A 19,189-nucleotide genomic window follows, 5' to 3' on the forward strand; every position below is an offset into this window, starting at 1 on the left:
CAGGTGAAACCCCAGCTCTACTAAAAATACAAAAAATTAGCCGGATGTGGTGGCAGGAGCCTGTAATCCCAGCTACTCGGGAGGCTGAGGGAGGCTGAGGCTGGAGAGTCGCTTGAGCCCGAGAGATAGAGGTTGCAGTGAGCCAAGCTTACGCCATTGCACTCCAGCGTGGGCAACAAGAGTGAAACTCCATCTCAAAAAAAAAAAAATGTTCAGTATTAAAAATCCTCTATCTTCTTACAAATTTGTGTTAAAATACATTTATCTCTTTGTCAAGCAGTACCACTACTGAGAGTTAATCACAGAGATTGGTAAACTTTCTGTAAAGGGTCAGGTAGTAAATATTTTAGGCTGTTTGAGTCATGGTCTTTGAGTCTCTTCTCAACTCTGCTATTGTATGAAAACAGCCATAGACAATACCTAAATAAATAGGCACGACTATGTTTAATAAAATTTTATTTATGGGCCAGGCGCAGTGGCTCATGCCTGTAATCCCAGCACTTTGGGAGGCCGAGATGGGTGGATCACCTGAGGTCAGGAGTTCGAGACCAGCCTGCCCAACATGGTGAAACCCCATCTTTACTAAAAATACAAAAATTAGCCGGGTGTGGTGGCCGGTGCCTGTAATCCTAGCTACTCAGGAGGCTGAGGCAGGAGAATCACTTGAACCCGGGAGGCAGAGGTTGCAGTGAGCCGAGATCACGCCATCACATTCCAGCCTGGGGGACAAGAGCAAGATTTCGTCTCCAAAAAAAAAGAAAAAATTTATTTATGGACACTGACATTTAAATTTTATCTAATTTTCATGAATTTTTTTGTTTTTTTCCAACCATTTAAAAATGTGAAAAACGTTCTTAGCTTACAAGCCATCCATAGTTTGTTGACCTCTGGTTAATCAGAACATTTTTCAAGGTGGAAAGACAAACTAGTTATTAAGGTCTGTGCATTCTAGAGTAACTGTAAGGTGTCCTTGGTGGAAGGACAAAGAGACATGTACTTTATATATAGCTGCTATTTTTTATTTTGCTAATTATGCTCTGAGAATATACATTCTCTAATCCTGTCTTTATAAATATCCTTATATAATCTCCTCAGATGTGTTTGTATTTTAAAACCACACCTAAGTAAAAATTAGTGTTGTCTTTTTTCATAGTGCATTTGATTATGACACAGAAAATATGAACTCTGAAGATATTTACAGCTCTCTTAGAGGTGTCACTGAAGCAATACAGAATTTCAGCTTCCGTAGCCAAGAAGATATGAATGAGCCATTGAAAAGGGATTCTAAAAAAGATGATGGCGATTCAGTAAGTATTTTAATATCCTTACTTTGCAGACTATTTCATTGTTCATTAATAACTTTTTAAATTACATTTTGCTTTCTGTCATTTTCGAATATACTTTTCTAGGGGTCAGTCACTTTACAAGTATTTACTGAGTATCTACCACATACCAGGCACTGTTTGAGGCATTAGATTTATACAACAAAATCACTGCCTTCAAATTCCTTTTAGATTTTCATATAGAGATGAGTATTATAGAGTTTTAGGATAGAATGTGCTTTAGAGGAAAGTGAGTCTTAGATTGTGTGGTCCAAGATGCATTAGATTTATATGACAAAATCACTGCCTTCAAATTTCCTTTCAGATTTTCATATAGAGATGAGTATTACAGAGTTTTAGGATAGAATGTGCTCTGGAGGAAAGTGAGTCTATTTTAGATTGTGTGGTCCAAGAAGGCCTCTCTCCAAAGGTAGCATTTGCATTGAAACCTAAATAAAGCCACATAAAATCTAGAGGAGAATTCCTTGAAATAATTAGCAAATCCAAAGACATTTAGATGGGAACAAGCTTTGTATAGTTGAGGACTAGGAAGAAAACCAGTGTAGTTGGACCATTGTGAGAGAAAAGGAGTGGAACATGGGCCAGATCACATTGAGTCTTTTTTTTTTTTTTTTTTGAGACGGAGTCTCGCTCTGTCGCCCAGGCTGGAGTGCAGTGGCGCAATCTCAACTCACTGCAAGCTCTGCTTCCCGGGTTCACGCCATTCTCCTGCCTCAGCCTCCTGAGTAGCTGGGACTACAGGTGCTTGCCACCACGCCCGGCTAATTTTTTGTATTTTTAGTAGAGATGTGGTTTCACCGTGTTAGCCAGGATGGTCTTGATCTCCTGACCTTGTGATCTGCTCACCTCGGCCTCCGAAAGTGCTGGGATTACAGGCATGAGCCACCGCGCATGACCTACATTGAGTCTTGTAAGAACACATAAGGAGTTTAGAATTTTTTTTTCCCTGTTAGGTGTAGTGATAGTAATTTGAATCGTCAGTTTATGTGGCTACAGTTAAGAATGTGTTTTGTTTTGTTTTGTTTTTTTAATAATGTGCCAAATGTTTTATTTCTGTTGTATGCAAGTAACTGACTCTCAAGTATTTTTAAAAACACAAGACATCATTACACTGAAGTAAGAATGTTATAACCTACAACATTCTTACATATTTAATATTATTGACATATTTGAATATTGTTTATTGCTTCTGCCATTATACACAGAATAGTTTTTTACTTTGCTGCTTCTTAGACTTCTCTGAGAGCTTAGACTTTTCACAAAATGATCCATCCCACCAGTTCCTGTGGAATTCATTGTTTCTCAATGTTTGCAAAGTTACAGAACATTGTAGTGCTTCAGCACATCTCCAAAGAGCTCCTTTCTCTGCCTTCCTGCCATCTTTCTTGCTGTTGTTTTTCTCACTGTGCGCCTATCTGGCAGAGCAAGATTGTGGTGAGCCTAGTATACTGGCTGCCAATACCAGCTTATCACTGATATTTGAGGTTCCCTACCCTTCAAAGCTGCATGTGGTAGCAATAACAGATTAGTAGGAATCACTGCTTCATTGAGACTCAGTTTTGTTTTGGTTTTTTAGACACAGCATGGTACAGGGTAGGGAACTCAAATTGTGAATTTTGGGAAATGAGTTCAAATCCCGGTTCTTGGCAGTTATTAGCTAATCAGGTGATCACGTCTAAGCTTCAATGTCTTCATTAAGAAAATAGGGATATCACTGCTTACCTTAAAAGTTGTTGTGAGTATAATAAATCCTATGACTCTGTTCAGCTCAGACCTCTTTCCTGAGTTCCACATTCACATTCAGCTGCCTGTTTGAACTCCTGGTCTTCTCCCCTAAAGGCTGCTCTTTCCTATCTTAGTTAATGGCAACCCTAGTTGCCTAGCCAAAATCCATGGACAAGAGTTGTTGTTGAGACCTCTGTTTTTCTCATCCTCCATACCAAATCTGTCAGGAAATCTTTTGGCTCCACTGCAGAATGTATCCAGAATTCAGCCTATTCTCACCACTGCCTTTCTGGTTTGAGCCATCGTCTTCATCATTTCTCTCACCTGGATTATTAAAATTTGGCCTCCATGACTATGCCCTTGACCTCCTATAGTCCATTCTCACTCTTACTCAACTCTATAGGAGGTCTCTGTCTCAGAGTAAAAACCAAAGTCTACACAATAGGCTTTTTTTCTGTTACCTCTCTGGCCTCATCTCCTGCTAGTTTCCTCCTTGTTCACTCTGCTCCTGCCACACTGGCCTCCTTGCTGTTCCTTGAACTTACTATGCATGTTCCTGCCTCAGGATCTGTGTATTGGCTGTTTTCTCTACCTGAAACACTCTACCTCCAGATAGCCCCTTGGCTGATTCCCTTACTTCCTTCAAGTGTTTATTCAAATGGCTTCTCAGTGAACCCTACTCATCCTATTTAATCTGTGAACTCCATCCTCCCACCTCAGCATTCATGGTTCCTTCTTCTAACATGTCGTATACTTTATTCATCCATTAAGTTTTTTTTTTTTTTTTTTTTTTTTTTTTGGTCTGTCCCTCCACTAAAATGTAAACTCCACTGGGGTAGACATCATTCTCTCTTTTGCTCACTGATGTATTCCCAATGCTGTGAACAATGCCAGGCATATAATATGTGCATAGTAAATATTTTAAGAATATTTGTAAAGTGCCTAGCAAATGACTTGGCACATAGTTGCCCAGTGGATGGTGGTGATGCTGATACTTGTGGTAGTAATTATTTTGATACCAGCATTTGTATCAGTATTCATATTCATATTTTGGTAAGTATGTACCCAAATTCTTTTGGCATCCTTCCAAAAGTTATGCAGGCCTTTTAAGCCTTTCTTTTTCTTTTTTCTCCTTAAAGCAAGCCTTTTTAAATTTGATTTTATTATGCTTTGTTGACATACTGTTGTGTGATATACCATTACCTTAATAATGGAATCTGGCAGCTTGTAGTGCTGTATTGCTTATGAAAGTTCTTTTGTATCTTCAACTGACATGGAGAAGTTGCTGGTAATCACACTGTACATATTGTCTGGTCAAGTTGTTTGCAAGGGAACTGTAATAATCATTAGAGGCAGCATTCTTTTACAGTTCTTATTTGCCTTCACAGCTGTAGTTCATATTTTTAAGCTTTGACATCTGGAATATAAATTGTAACTCATAATGTTGATTGCCATTACTTAAATTTTTTAGCTGGTTGTTGTTATCTTTTTTAAATTGTCTTTTAAGCAGTAGAGAAATATCTTTTTAGAATGTTAAATAGGTACTTGAAAAATGAGTTAATTTGCTGTGCCTTTCCCTTCCCATTGATAGATGTGTGGTGGTCCTGGGATGTCTGACCCAAGAGCAGGAGGTGATGCTACTGACTCAAGCCAAACAGCTCTTGATAATAAAGCTTCATTGCTCCATTCAATGCCTACTCACTCCTCTCCACGCTCTCGAGACTATAATCCATATAACTATTCAGATAGCATCAGTCCCTTCAACAAGTCTGCCCTCAAGGAAGCCATGTTTGATGATGATGCTGACCAGTTTCCTGATGGTATGTTCTGGGTCACACTGCTACTGTCTGTTTTGGAGAACTTGGTAATCGATGAAGTAAAAGAAATGCATATGCTCTTTTATTATAACTCCAAGAAAGTAACAATTTTTAGAATAAGAATGTTTTCTCCAGTCTTCTAGGAACTCATCTCTAGTGCTTTGGTCATTTTCTGCTGAATGAGAAACAGGATAGTCATCTTGAGATCATGATCAAAATCAAGAAAACCTTAGTTACCACCCAGAAATAACTAAAACCAATTGTAGCTTATAAATTTACTTTACCTCTAGACACAATTTATTTGGTCATTAATTTTTATACCACGATGACAAAACCTTTGAAGAAATACCCATTCTTTATAGTAGCCCTTTAAGCATGAAGTCATAAACTTTTTTATTAATAAAATACATTTCAAGGACAAAATATAAGGAAAGTTACCATTAGGATTTGGATTTGGGTGAAATGGGCTTAGTTCTAAGCTCTAACACTTACTAAGCTGCATAGCCTGGCAAGATGGTTAACTTTCCCGAGTCTCAGTTATCACCTCCAAAAGAGGATGATGATGATGATACTACCTAATCCCAGTGTGCAGTAAGATGCAGGTAAGTTATATAAAAACTGATGATATAGTACAAAACACTATAAATGTTTTAGTGTTTTGTTTAAGAGACTGGGTGTCACTCTGTTGCCCAGTCTGGAATGTATTCGCTCAAACATAGCTCACTGCAGCCTTGTCCTCGTAGGCTCAAGCGATCCTCCCACCTCAGCCTCCTGAGTAGCTGGGACTACAGACCACTATACTCAGCTAATTTTACCTTTTTAAATAAATTTTCTATAGAGATGGGGCCTCCCTATGTTGCCTAGGCTGGTCTTGAACTCCTGGCCATAAGTGATCCTCCCACCTCAACCTCTCAAAGTGCTGGGATTGTAGGTGTGAGCCACTGTTCCTGTCCTAGTTATTTTTTATAATAAGGAAACATATCTTTTCTTAATTACTTAATTCATTAATACTTTTTTTAAGATTCTAGTACTATATAGTAATATATAACTATACACAGATAAACTTGAGAGTCTTTCTCTCAACACTATCCCATGATTCTATATTCAGGTTTTTCTTTATTCCCATAATGTTGCTGTCAGTGAACATATTTCTGCATAAACCTTTATGCCCATAAATAATTCTTTTTGTGTGTGTCAGGCATCTTAAGAACAGTCAATGGCCAGGCGCAGTGGCTCACGCCTGTAATCCCAACACTTTGGGAGGCCGAGGTGGGTGGAGTTCGAGACCAGGAGTTCGAGACCAGCCTGACCAACATAGTGAAAACTTCTCTACTAAAAATATGAAAATTAGCTGGGCATGGTGGCACACGCGTGTCATCCCAGCTACTCAGGAACTGAGGCAGGAGAATCGCTTGAACTCCCTGGGAGGTGGAGGTTTCAGTGAACCGAGATTGCACCACTGCACTCCAACCTGAGCAACAGAGTGAGACCCTGTCTCAAAAAAAAAAAAAAAAGAGCAATAAAGATTCACTTTTAAGAGATTTCTAGAGATGGAATTGCTCACTTAAAGGATAGGTGAATTTAAAGTTTTAAACTTTAAATCCCAGCCTTGCAAAATGCTGGGATTACAAGGCATGCACCACCGTGCGCAGCCTGGTTTTAGTATTTACTATACTATACTTTTCATCACTGTTTTAGAGTGTACTCATACTTATTTATTTTTTTTTTAAAGTTAATTGTAAAACAGCCTCATTCGGGTCCTTCAGGAGGTATTCCACAAGAAGGCATTGTTGTCATAGGAAATAACAGCCCCATACATGTTATTACCCTTAAAGATCTTTCAGTGGGACAAGATGTGGAGGTGGAAGACAGTGAAGTTGATCTTGACCCTGTGTAGGACTAGACTAATGTGTGCGTTTGTGTCTTAGGTTTTAACAAAAAAGTTTAAAAATTTTTAAAAACTTTGATAGAAAATGGCTCCTAGAATGTGAATGTAAAGTGGCTCACAGATTTGCAGTCTAATTTCTAGGCTCTCTATTCTGTTCATTGGTCTATGTGCCTGTTTTTGTGCTAGTACCATGCTGTTTTGGCTACTGTATCCTTGTAGTATAGTCTGAAATCAGGTAACGTGATGCCTCCAGCTTTGTTCTTTTTGCCTAGGATTGCCTTGGCTATTTAGGCTCTTTTTTGGTTCCATATGAATTTTAAAATAGGTTTTTCAAGTTCTGTGAAGAATGTCATTGGTAGTTTGATAGGAATAGCATTGAATCTGTAAATTGCTTTGGGCAGAATAGTCATTTTAATGATGTTAATTCTTCCTATCCATGAGCTGGGATGTTTTTCCATTTGTTTGTGTCTTCTCTGATTTCTTTGAGCAGTGTTTTGTAATTCTCATTGTAGAGATCTTTCACTTCTCTGGTTAGCTATTTTCCTAGGTATTTTATTCTTTTTATGGCAGTTGTGAATGGGATTGCCTTTCTGATTTGACTCTTGGTTTGGCTGTTGTTAGTGTATAGGAATGCTAGTGATTTTCGTACATTGATTTTATATCCTGAAACTTAGCTGAAGTTGTTTATCAGCTTGAGGAGCTTTTGGGCTGAGACTATGGGGTTTTCTAAATATAAAATGATGTTGTCTGCAAACAGAGATAGTTTGACTTTCTCTTCATGTTTGGATGCCCTTTATCTATCTATCGATCTATCGATTGATCTTTCTTTCTTTCTTTCTTTCCTTCTTTGTTTCTTTCTTTATTTATTTATTTTGAGATGGAGTCTTGCTCTGTCACCCAGGCTGGAGTGCTGTGGCGCAATCTTGGCTCACAGCAACCTCTGCCTCCTGGGTTCAAGCAATTCTCCTGCCTCAACCTCCCAACTAGCTGGGACTACAGGCACACACCACCACTCCAGGCTGATTTTTGTATTTTTAGTAGAGATAGGGTTTTACCATGTTGGCCAGGCTGGTCTCAAATTCCTGACCTCAAGTGAGCCACCCATCTCGGCATCCCAAAATGCTGGGATTACAGATGTGAGCCACCATGCCCGACCTAGAAGCCCTTTATTTCTTTCTCTTGCCTGATTGCTCTGGCTAGGACTTCCAAAACTATGTTTAATAGAAGTGTTGAGAGAGGGCATCCTTGTCTTGTGCCAGTTTTCAAGGGGACTGCTTCCAGCTTTTGCCCATTTTGAATAATGTTGGCTGCTGTGGGTTTGTCATATATGGCTCTTATTATTTTGAGATATGTTCCTTCAATACCTAGCTTATTGAGAGTTTTTAGCATGAAGCAGTGTTGAATTTTGTCCAGTCTTTTTTTTGTGTCTATTGAAATAATCATGTGGTTTTTGTCTTTAGTTCTGTATATGTGATGAATCACATTCATTGATTTGTGTATGTTGAGCCAGCGTTGCATCTAGGGATGAGGCCTACATGATCATGGTAGATTAGCTTTTTGATATCCTGCTGGATTCAGTTTGCCAGTATTTTCTTGAGGATTTTACATTGATGTTCATCAAGGATACTGGCCTGAAGTTTTCTTTTTTGTTGTTGTGTTTTTTTTGTTTTGTTTTGAGACAGTCTCGCTCTGTCACCCAGGCTGGGGGGCAGCAGCATGATCTTGGCTCACTGCAACCTCCACCTCCTGGGTTCAAGTAATTCTCCTGCCTCAGCCTCCCGAATAGCTGGGATTACAGGTGCATGCCACCACGTCTGGCTAATTTTTTGTATTTTTAGTAAAGATGGGTTTTAACTATGTTGGCCAGGCTGGTCTCAAACTCCTGACCTCAGGTGATCTGCCTGCCTCAGCCTCCCAAAGTGCTGGGATTACAGGTGTGAGCCACAGTACCCAGACTCTGCCAGGTTTTGGTATCTTTCTGTGATGCTGGCCTCAAAATGAGTTGTGAAGGAGTCTTTCCTCCTCACTTTTTTGGAATCATTTCTGTGGGAATGGTACCAGCTTTTATTTGTACATCTGGTAGAATTCAGCTGTGAATTCATCGGATCCCATGCTTTTTTTTATTATTATTATTGGTAGGCTATTTATTACTGATTCAATTTTGGAGCTTGTTATTGGTCTGTTCAGGGAATCAGTTTCTTCCTGCATCGGTTTTGGGAGGGTGTATGTGTCCAGGAATTTATCTGTCTCTTCTAGGTTTTCTAGTTTGTATGCATAGAGGTGTTCGTAGTAGTTTCTGATGGTTGTTTTTATTTCTGTGCGGTCAGTAGTAAAATTCCCTTCATCATTTCTAATTGTGTTTATTTGGATCTTCTCTCCTTCTTTGTTAGTCTAGCTAGTGGCCTATCTATTTTATTAATTTTTTCAAAAACAACTCCTGAATCCATTGATCTTTTGAAAAATGTTTTGTGTCTCAATTTCTTTCATTTCAGCTCTGATTTTTATTTCTTGTCTTCTGCTAACATTGGGGTTAATTTGTTCTTCCTTCTCTAATTCTTTCAGTTATGAAGTTAGGTTGTTATTTTGAGATCTAACTTTTTGATGTTGGCATTTAGTGCTATGAATTTACCTCTTAACACTGCCATAGCTGTATCTCAAAGATACTAATGTCTTGTATCTTTGTTCTCATTGTTTTCAAAGAACTTCTTGATTTCTGCTTTAATTTCATTATTTACCCAAAAGTAATTCAGGGGCGTATTGTTTAATTCCATATAATTGCATGGTTTTGAGCAATTTTCATAGTCTTGACTTCTGTTTTTATTGCGCTGTGGTCCAAGCTTGTGTCTGGTATGATTTTGGTTCTTTTACATTTCTTGAGGATTGTTTTATATCCAATTATGTGGGCAATTTTAGAGTATGTGCCGTGTGATGATGAGAATGTATATTCTGTTGGTTTGGGGTGGAGAGTTCTGTAAAGGTCTGTCAGATCCATTTGGTCCAATGTTGAGTTTAGTCCTGAATATCTTTGTTAATTTTCTGCCTCAATGATCTGTCTAATACTATCAGTGGAGTGTTGAAGTCTCCGGCTGTTACCGTGTGGGAATCTATGTCTCTTTGTAGATCTCTAAGAACTTGCTTTATGAATCTGTGTGCTCCTGTGTTGGGTGCGTATATATTTAGGATACTTAGGTCTCCTTGTTGAATTGAACCCTTTTCCATTATGTAATGTCCTACTTTGTCTTTTTTGATCTTTGTTGGTTCGAAATCTCTTCTGTCTGAAATTAGGATTGCAACCTCTGATTTTTTCTGTTTTACATTTGCTTGGTAGATTTTCCTCCATACCTTTATTTTGAGTCTCTGTGTATTATGACATCTGAGCACTTTGGGAGGTCAAGGCAGGGTAGATCACTTGACACCAGTAGTTCAAGACCAGCCTGGCCAACATGGTAAAAACCCAACTCTACTAAAAATACAAAAATTAGCCGGGCATGGTGGTGCACACCTGTAATCCCAGCTATAAATTTAAAAAAAAAAAAAAAAAAAAAAAAAGCAGCAGCAGCAGCCTGCCCACGCTTTGGTAGAGCAGCTATGCTGGGGGAATCGCTTCTGCCCCCTGGTCAGATAAAACTCAATAAAGCCGAAAGACTGGATCAGCCAAGTCACCCAAACAGCAAAGATGGCAGCCCGCCCCTCCTGCCAGGAGCTTCTTCTTAGGGAAGTGCAGTGCCGTTAACGGTGGCTGTCTGGAATTCCAAGCCAGTGTCTTATCTTGTGAGGTGCTGTAGAAGTGGGGCCTGCAGGCTGTCACTGCACAGCCCCCTAGATTCAGCCTCTTTCCTAAGGCTATGTACGGGGGTCTAACCTCCCACTTTGCTGGAGCTGGAGCTACCTTTGCCTGAAAGCCCAAGTATCTGAGGCTCCAGGGTTTCCACACATGCCTGAGTGGCTCCTCTGCCAAGACTCCACATAGTTCTGACAGACTGAAGGCTAGTGGAGTGGGTTCACAAGGAGATCTCCTGACCTGAGGGTTGGAGAGATCTGTGGGAGAAGCATGTTCCCTGGGGTCACATATTCAGTCACCACTTTCCTAGGCAGGGGAGGTTCCCCTGGCTCCGTGTTGCTCTCTAGTGGGCTGCTGTCCTGTCTTACTTTTCTTTATTCTCTGTGGGTCAAGTTGTTTCCTTGATTAGTCCCATTGCGAGCACCTGGATGTTTGAGTTGAAGGTGTGTTTACTCACCCCTTTCCTTCCTCTCTGTGAGAGCCATGCATACTAGCTACTTCTGGTTGGCCATCTTGCCCCTTTATCCTTTCTCCTTTTTAAGTTAACACATTTATAGCTATAAATTTCCCCCTTAGCACTGTTTTCACTGTGTTCCATAAGTTTTGGTATGTAGTTGTTTTTATTCAGTTGTCTCTCTATATTCTAGTTTCTCTAATTTCTTCTTTGATCCATTAAGAGTGTATTGTTTAATTTCCTCAAACTTGTGAATTTTCCAGTTTTACTTCTGTGACTGATTTGTAACTTCATCATGTGGTGGGAGAAGATACTATGTATTATATCCATATTTTAAAATCTGTTGAAACTTACTTTGTGTCCCAACATATAACCTATATTGGAAAATGTCCTGTGTGCACCATGTATGTCTGTTGGATGTAGTTGTTTTATTGTATTAAGTCCTCTGTTTTCTTACTTCTGTCTCTTTGTTCTATCCATTATTGAGAGTGAGAATCCAATAGTGAGAGTCCAACTATTATTGTAAAACTATTTTTCCCTTCAATTCTGTCAGTTTTTGCTTCATATATTTTGATGGTCTGTCATTAGCTGCATACATGTTTATAGTTGTTATTTATTCTTGATGCATATTGAATCTTTTTAATATGTAATGTCCTCCTCCTTTATCTCTTGTAACCTTTTTTTCACTTAAGGTCTATTTTGTCTGATTATTATTATTATTTTTTTTTTCCCTAAGACAGGGTCTCACTTTCATTGCCCAGGCTGGAATGCAATGACTCAGTCATGGCTTACTGCAGCCTCAACTTGTGGGCTCAGGTGGATTCTCCCACCTCAGCCTCCCTAGTAGCTAGGATTACAGGCACAAGCCACCACACCTGGCTAATTGTATTTTTAGTATTTTTACTAAATATACATGTATGTTTGTATTTTTAGTAGAGATGGGGTTTTGCTGTATTGCCTGGTCTGGTCTTAAACTCCTGGGCTTAAGTGATAAGTGATCTGCCTCCCTTGGCCTCACAAAGTGCTAGTATTACAGGCGTGCACCAACGCACCCAGCCTATTTTGTCTGGCATTAGTATAGCCACCCCTGCTCTCTATTACTTGTTGATATACCTATTACTATTACTATTGATAATACCATGCAAATAGTAATAGTTTTACTATTATTGATATACCTATTTCTATTGATATACCATGCAAATAGTAGTTACTATTTGCAAAAGGATAGAATATCTTTCTGTCCTTTTTCTTCCATTCTGCTGATCTCTGTCTTTTGACTGGGTGATTTAATTTGTTTACATTTAAAGTAATTACTGATAAGAAAGGACTTACTTCTGTCATGTTGCTATTTGTTTTCTGTATGCCTTATAGCTTGTCACTTTTTACGTTACTTTCTTTTGTGTTTAGTTGTTTTGTAGTGAAATGTTTAAATTTCTTATTTCCTTTAGTGTATATTTTATAGCTATTTTCTTGGTTGTTTCCATGGGGGTTACATTTAATATCCTAAATTTATAATGCTACTTTAAATGTATGCCAGTTTAATTTCAATAACATAAAAAACTCTGTGCTTTTCCAGCTCTGACCCCACCCTTTTCAGTTGTTGGCATTATAAAATTACGTCTTTATACAATTGTCTCCAGAAATATAAACTGTCTTTTACTATATTAGTCTCTTAGATTATGTAGAAAACAAAAAGTGGAGTTACAGTCTGTTATTACAATAATAGTAGTTTTTATAATTGCCAATGTATATATTTACGTTTATTGAGATCTGTATTTCTTCATATGGTTTCAAGTTACTGTCTAGAGTACTTTTAATTCCTCCCTCGCTTTTGAAGGACAGTTTTGACAGATACAGGAGTCTTGGTTAACAGTTTTTTTCTTTTAGCACCTTGAATATATCAGCCTACTACCTTCTGACCTCCAACGTTTCTAATGAGAAATCTGCTGATAATCTTACTGAGGATCCTTTTTATGTCACTGGTCACTTATTTGTTGCTGCTTGCAAGAGTCTGTCTTTGCCTTTTGAAAGTTTGATTATCACGTGTCTTGATGTGGCTCTCTTTTGAGTTCATTTTACATGGAATTCATTGAGCTTCTTATATGTTTATGTTCATGTCTTTCATCAAATTTTGGAGGTTTTCAGCCATAATTTTTTCAAATATTTTTTCTCTCTTTCTGTTCTCTTCTGATACTCCCACAGTGAGTAGATTTCTTCACTTGATGATGTCTCACATATCCCTTAGGCTCTGCTCACTAATTCTTTTGCCTGCTCAAATATGCTTATTAAGTCATTACACTAGTGAATTTTTTTGTTTGTTTGTTTTTGTTTTTGAGATGGAGTCTCGCTCTGACTCCCAGGCTGGAGTGCAGTGGCGCGATCTCGGCTCACTGCAAGCTCCGCCTCCTGGGTTCGTGCCATTCTCCTGCCTCAGCCTCCCCAGCAGCTGGGAGTACAAGCGCCCACCACCACACCCAGCTAATTTTTTTTTTTTGTATTTTTAGTAGAGACGGGGTTTCACCGTGTTAGCCAGGATGGTCTCGATCTCCTGACCTTGTGATCTGCCTGCCTCAGCCTCCCAAAGTGCTGGGATTACAGGCGTGAGCCACTGTGCCCGGCCACTAGTGAATTTTTTATTTCAGTTACCATACTTCTTAATTCCAGAATTTCTTTTTGGTTTCTTTTTAGATTTTCTATCTCTTTACTGATATTTCCATTTTGTTCATACATTATTTTCATGAATTTATACACATCTTAACTTCTTAGAGCATCTTTAAGACAGGTATTTTAAAATCTTTGTCTAGTAGATCTGCCATCAGATCTTTTTCAAGGGCAGTTTCTGTTTATTTATTTTTTCTCTGAGTATGCTCTACTATCCTGGTTCTTCATATGCCTTGTGATTTTTTTGTTGAAAACTGGATATTTGAATCTAATAATGTGGTTAAATTGGAAATCAGATTCTCTCAATACCCCAGAGATTAGTGGCTTTTGTTATTTTTGCTTGTTGTTTCTGGTTCTGATTGTTGCAGGCTTTCTCTGTGCCAAAGATCAGCCTTGGCCTGAGGTATAAACTTAAAGTCTTCTCAGATCCTTTCTGAGCCTGTACCTTTTTCTGGGCATCCATTGTCACTTTCTAACTCTCCATGTGTATGCAGTTGTTTTTGAATATCCTGGTCTTTAATGTCTGGCTCCCAAAAAGGAAAAAGAGAAAAATGAAATAGGAGGGGGAGGACCTTTAAGCCCCTGGAAGTCACTTTAGCTAGAAGGGGAAGGGCTTGCAATAGTGAGGAAAGGTGCAACAATAATGGCTGCCAGCCTCTTTGTCTGTACCTCTGTTATCAGAAGCAGCTGTGACTAGGACTTGGAAAGGGTCTTTGGAAGAAAAAAAAGCAGCAGTCAACAGTGCACAGGTCCTCAGTATCCGCAGGATAAGATTCTTTTTTCATGCCCTGATTCCCACAAGCTATGTGCAAGCTGCTCCAGCAACATGTGCACAGCTGCCTGCCAAGGGGCTGGGGCTGGTCGGGGGGAATGGGTAGCTGCTACTGTACTGAGAGCTGAAATTGATAGAAATTAACCACACTTTACCATCCAAAACTTTCCCTAGAAGTTCTAAGCCTTCGGTAGACTAGAGTTCCAAAATAGTTACATCAGACAGATTCTGTTGTCTGAGTGAGGAGACAGAGTCCTGGTGCTTCCTAATCTACCATCTTCCCAGAATCTCTCAATAATGTCTTACAGCTAAAGGATCCATTTCAGAATCACATTGCATTTAATCATCATGTCTCCATCAGTGTTCTCCTCCAGTGTTCATTCTTTCCTTAGCTCTCATGACCATGACACTTTTGAAGTTATTTTGTAGCATTTCTCTGAATGTAGTTTTGTCTGATGTTTTCTCATGATTAGAATCAGGTTATACATTCTTTGCATCAGTATTGCAGAAGTGATGGGGCATTCTTTTCATTGCACCCTATCTAGTAACACATGGTTTCACTGTGCTCCATCACTGGTGATGTTAACTTTGATATCTTGATTATGGTGGGGCTTACCAGACTTCTTTACTGTGAAATTACTTTTTCCCTTGTAATTAATAAGTGTTTTATCAGGAGATACTAATATTTTTAAACAGGTTACATATTCTGTTCATCATTAAACTTGAATTCATTTATTTAGGAAATTTTTTATTTTCTATTCTAGAAAATTTATTTGAGAAAATTGACATACATTTTTGTAACAGTAGGGACTCATAGTTTCCCATTATAACAATCATTATTTGTTTATTTTGAAGCTCAAATTGCCCCTGATTTGACCAACAGGATTCCATTCAAGCCAGCTTTTGTTGTTCTTCTGACATGTCCCCATCCTTGCATTCTGGTACTGTTGTACTATGCCTGCTTCAGTCCTGGAATCAATCATTTCTCCAGGGATCCATTGTCCCTATTAAGGGAAGATGATTTTAAAGGCTAAGATCTGGACTCTAGATGTACTCACTGTTAGTGGTATGTCACTGCTCCCTAGACCTCTCAGTGGGCAGAGCTAGGGAGTGTGTGTGTGCATGTGTGTGTGTGTGTGTAGAGATTTACGTCTCTATTTCCATATCTATCAAAAACCATGTTTTTACACCAGTAGTTCCATTCTGGCACCAAGGAAATTCTAATTTCCAAATTGATAACCCACTTTTCTGACAGAAACCTGGCTTTCGTTATCTTTAATATATTTACCAATTTGATCAGTCCTCTGTACGCTACCAGTTTTTCTGCTATCTCTGCTACTACCTCCTTACTTGCACAGATCTACTCATCCTGCTAGGCTTTGCCATTCCATCCTCACTGAAAACCATGAATGCCCTTCTTATTCCACTTTGGCTCCAACATTTCAACACCTGATTACCATTCAATGTGGACAGCCTTCCTACCTGTCTGGGCTGAAAGCTGATACATTCACCAGTGGATACCCTCCTTATAGTTTGTTTGGGAATCTGTGTACTAATGCCTGGTCATTTATAATTTTGATAACTTTTTAAAAATTATCCTTTGCATTTCTTTGATTACTTTTACCAACTTCTCATGTCAAGAGACAATATATCAGCCAGCCGCAGTGCCTCATGCCTGTAATCCCAACACTTTGGGAGGCCGAGGCAGGCAGATCACCCGAGGTCAGGAGTTCGAGACTAGCCTGGCCAATATGGTAAAACCCCATCTCTAACAAAAATTAGCCGGGCGTGGTCGCAGGTGCCTGTAATTCCAGCTACTTGGGAGGCTGAGGCACAAGAATGGCTTGAACCTTGGAGGCGGAGGTTGCTGTGAGCCAAGAACACGCCAGTGCACTCCAGCCTGGGTGACAGAGCAAGACTCTGTCTCAGAAAAAAAGAAAAAAAAGAGAGAGAGAGACAACATATGAAAAATATCATAAAGCCAAAATTATGACAGTTTATCAGGATCACTCCCTTATTCTGTAATTCTCTTCTCCTTTACTAAGGATCACATATTTTATATTTGTTAAAGGAAGACGTTTTTGGAAACTGTATAACTGAAATCTAAATTGGGTATAGTATTTTTGAGCTTGAGAACACTGCTTTATCATAGTCTAGTGTGTGATTTACTTCTGAAACATAGGCAGCCATTTTATGTTGAGTAAACATTCTTTGAAGATGGATAAGCCCTCAGTTAAACTACTGTAGTACAAAGAAAAGAAAAAAGAAAAAAAACTAAAGCAGTAGTAGTCCCATGCTTTGTATGGCAGTTGTTTTCATTTGTTGTCTATTTTCATTTTTAATGTTGAGATGAGGAAGACCGTGTTTGACATTATTTTATTACGAACATTGTTAACATTATTCTTTTTTAAATTGTTCTCTATTTCTGTTCTGATTTTTCTTTTATTCTCCTCCCCCATGCACTTTCTCCTCCTTTTTTGTTTTTAAAATCTAAAATTTAGCAAAAGATAATTATTTTGTTCAAGTCAGAATTTCTATAACTTTTATAGAAATTATTTCAATATCTGATACCTATTGATTATGTCTCTCACCCAGTGTTCTGCCCACATTATAATCGGGCACACACTTTTATCAAAGTTAACAAGTCCAAAAAAAGCCACTGATAACCTTTGTAAAGTTTACTAGGAACTATAATATTCTAGAATACTACCTCTAGTGAGGATAGTGCAGTTATTCAGGAAAGATTCATATAAAAGTTTGCCAACCTGAAAGACTATTTTGTACTTCTTGAGCACTGCCACAAAAATATTATCAGAATTGTAACTGTGTCAATATTTGTCAGAAGGACACAGGAAAATTAATATTAATGGGCTTACTGTATTCTAGGCCCAAGTCCTCACCATGACCCTAGGAGGCAGATGCTATTTTCCTGATAATTTTATTTTACTGATAATAAAACTGCACCTTGGCAATAATTAGGAATCTGTTCCAATCACAGAGTATAAGAAGCAGAGATTTAATGAGACTACAAAGCCTATGTTCTTTTCACTTGACCATGGTGCTGCTCTCTGTCAGAAGAGGAAAAGTTCAGCACCTTTGGATTATCTCATTCATATAGATAATTCAGTTTTGTAACAATCTATGCTTTCTGTGAAAGAAATTATTTTTCTGCCAGTCATCTGTCCAGATCATTATATGTCAGGTCATTTCTAATTATCTGCTAGAGTAATTACAAAGCTTACTTTCATGGAAAAGATAACTGACTAACTGTGAAAAGCATTTTCTTGTGAATCCCATTCATCCAGCTGAAATAAAAGACACTCTTAGAATGATCCTTTAACATCTTTGAAAGTCTGATAACTTATAACTTTCCAGGAGTGATTTTTTGTGGAGTTTAGAGACACATTCATCCTGCTGGCAATAGTTCTTTTTAAAACCAGCAATAGTGTTATATTGGTCTGTAGCGTGCTCTATGGTTGTTTCATTCCAGAGAGATGGGAAGGAAATTAGTCTATGGCCCAAGCCCAGGGCACTACCTGCTGAAATCCCTCAAGGTCTGAATTTATCATGTATTTGATCATAAAAAATTTTAAGAGGAACTCTGGTATTTTGTGACATTCAAATGTGGATTCTTAGATCTAACTGTTATTCCTACAAAAATGATTTAAAGCACTGTCTGATAAGTTGTTTAAAAATAAGCAGTGAGTGATTTTCATGGTTATAAAATCCATGAGTTTGTAATTATGCTTTTAAAAAGAAGGCAAAAACAAATCAAAACTCCTTGGTAACCACTGGGCCCAATTCTTGACGCTAAAATTTAAAGAGAACTGTATTAAGAATCTGTTCTGCCTTTTCTATCAAACTGTATTTCAGGGTAATCAGAATAGGTCTGGTTGATAAAGTTATTCTCTACAGAAGAATTCTACCCCGTGGAAGGAGTGGTATGATTAGATAATCACCATTTTTAACTCATATTAAAATAACCGATTCAACAACAATCAGTGACTGAAACCATTGGTTAAAAGATTGATAGTCTGGGCATGGTGGCTCACGCCTATAATCCCAACACTTTGGGAGATTATACTCGGTAGATCACTTGAGCCCAGGAGTTCCAGACTGGCCTGGACAACATGGCAAAACCCCATCTCTACAAAAAAACACAAAAATTAGCTGGGTGTGTAGGTACACACCTGTAGTCCCACCTACTCAGGAGGCTTAAGTTGGGAGGATCAATTGAGCCTGGGAGGTGGAGATTGCAATGAGCCATGATCACACCACTACGCTCCAGCCTTGGCGACAAAGTGAAACCCTGTCTCAGAAAAAAAAGGGGGATGATTTATGGAGAAGTTTACAATGGTGGGATTAGATTGTCACTACCTAAATCCAGTGGTCGTTTTTATCATCACTAAAAGCCATTTAAGCCTCCTGGCATGAAACCATAGAAATACATACTGAAGTATATAAAGAGGAAATGACATATATGGGATTTGCTAGAAATACTTCAGATAAAAGGGAAGGGGGGACAAAGATGATGTAAGAATGGTAAAATCTTAAAAACTGTTAAATCTGGGTGATGGGAATATAAGCGTTCATTATACTGGTCTCACTTTTGTGTATTTTTATTATACGAAGTTTTAAGATAGCACCAGTGTTTTGGGAATGACAGAATTGAAAAGAAGGTTACTTAATATCTTTTTTTCTTTGTCTTTTTTACAGCAAACATGATGGTTATATCTGTGTTTCATCAT

The 19,189-nt window shown here is 38.4% G+C and overlaps 1 protein-coding gene across 50 annotated transcripts in view; it reads left to right on the forward strand.

Annotated features, from left to right (window-relative positions):
* The window catches only part of CLASP2 (cytoplasmic linker associated protein 2), a 213,514-nt gene that overhangs the window by 173,211 nt on the left and 21,114 nt on the right, over positions 1-19,189 (forward strand). For all 50 annotated transcript variants that reach the window (XM_054483475.2, XM_054483442.2, XM_063662062.1 and 47 more), the window contains 2 exons: positions 1,154-1,307; positions 4,660-4,888. In XM_054483475.2, the coding sequence (XP_054339450.1) occupies positions 1,154-1,307; positions 4,660-4,888 (383 nt within the window). The remainder of the gene's footprint in view (positions 1-1,153; positions 1,308-4,659; positions 4,889-19,189) is intronic.

This window comes from Pongo pygmaeus, chromosome 2 (assembly GCF_028885625.2).
Source record: "Pongo pygmaeus isolate AG05252 chromosome 2, NHGRI_mPonPyg2-v2.0_pri, whole genome shotgun sequence".
NCBI lineage: Eukaryota > Metazoa > Chordata > Mammalia > Primates > Hominidae > Pongo > Pongo pygmaeus.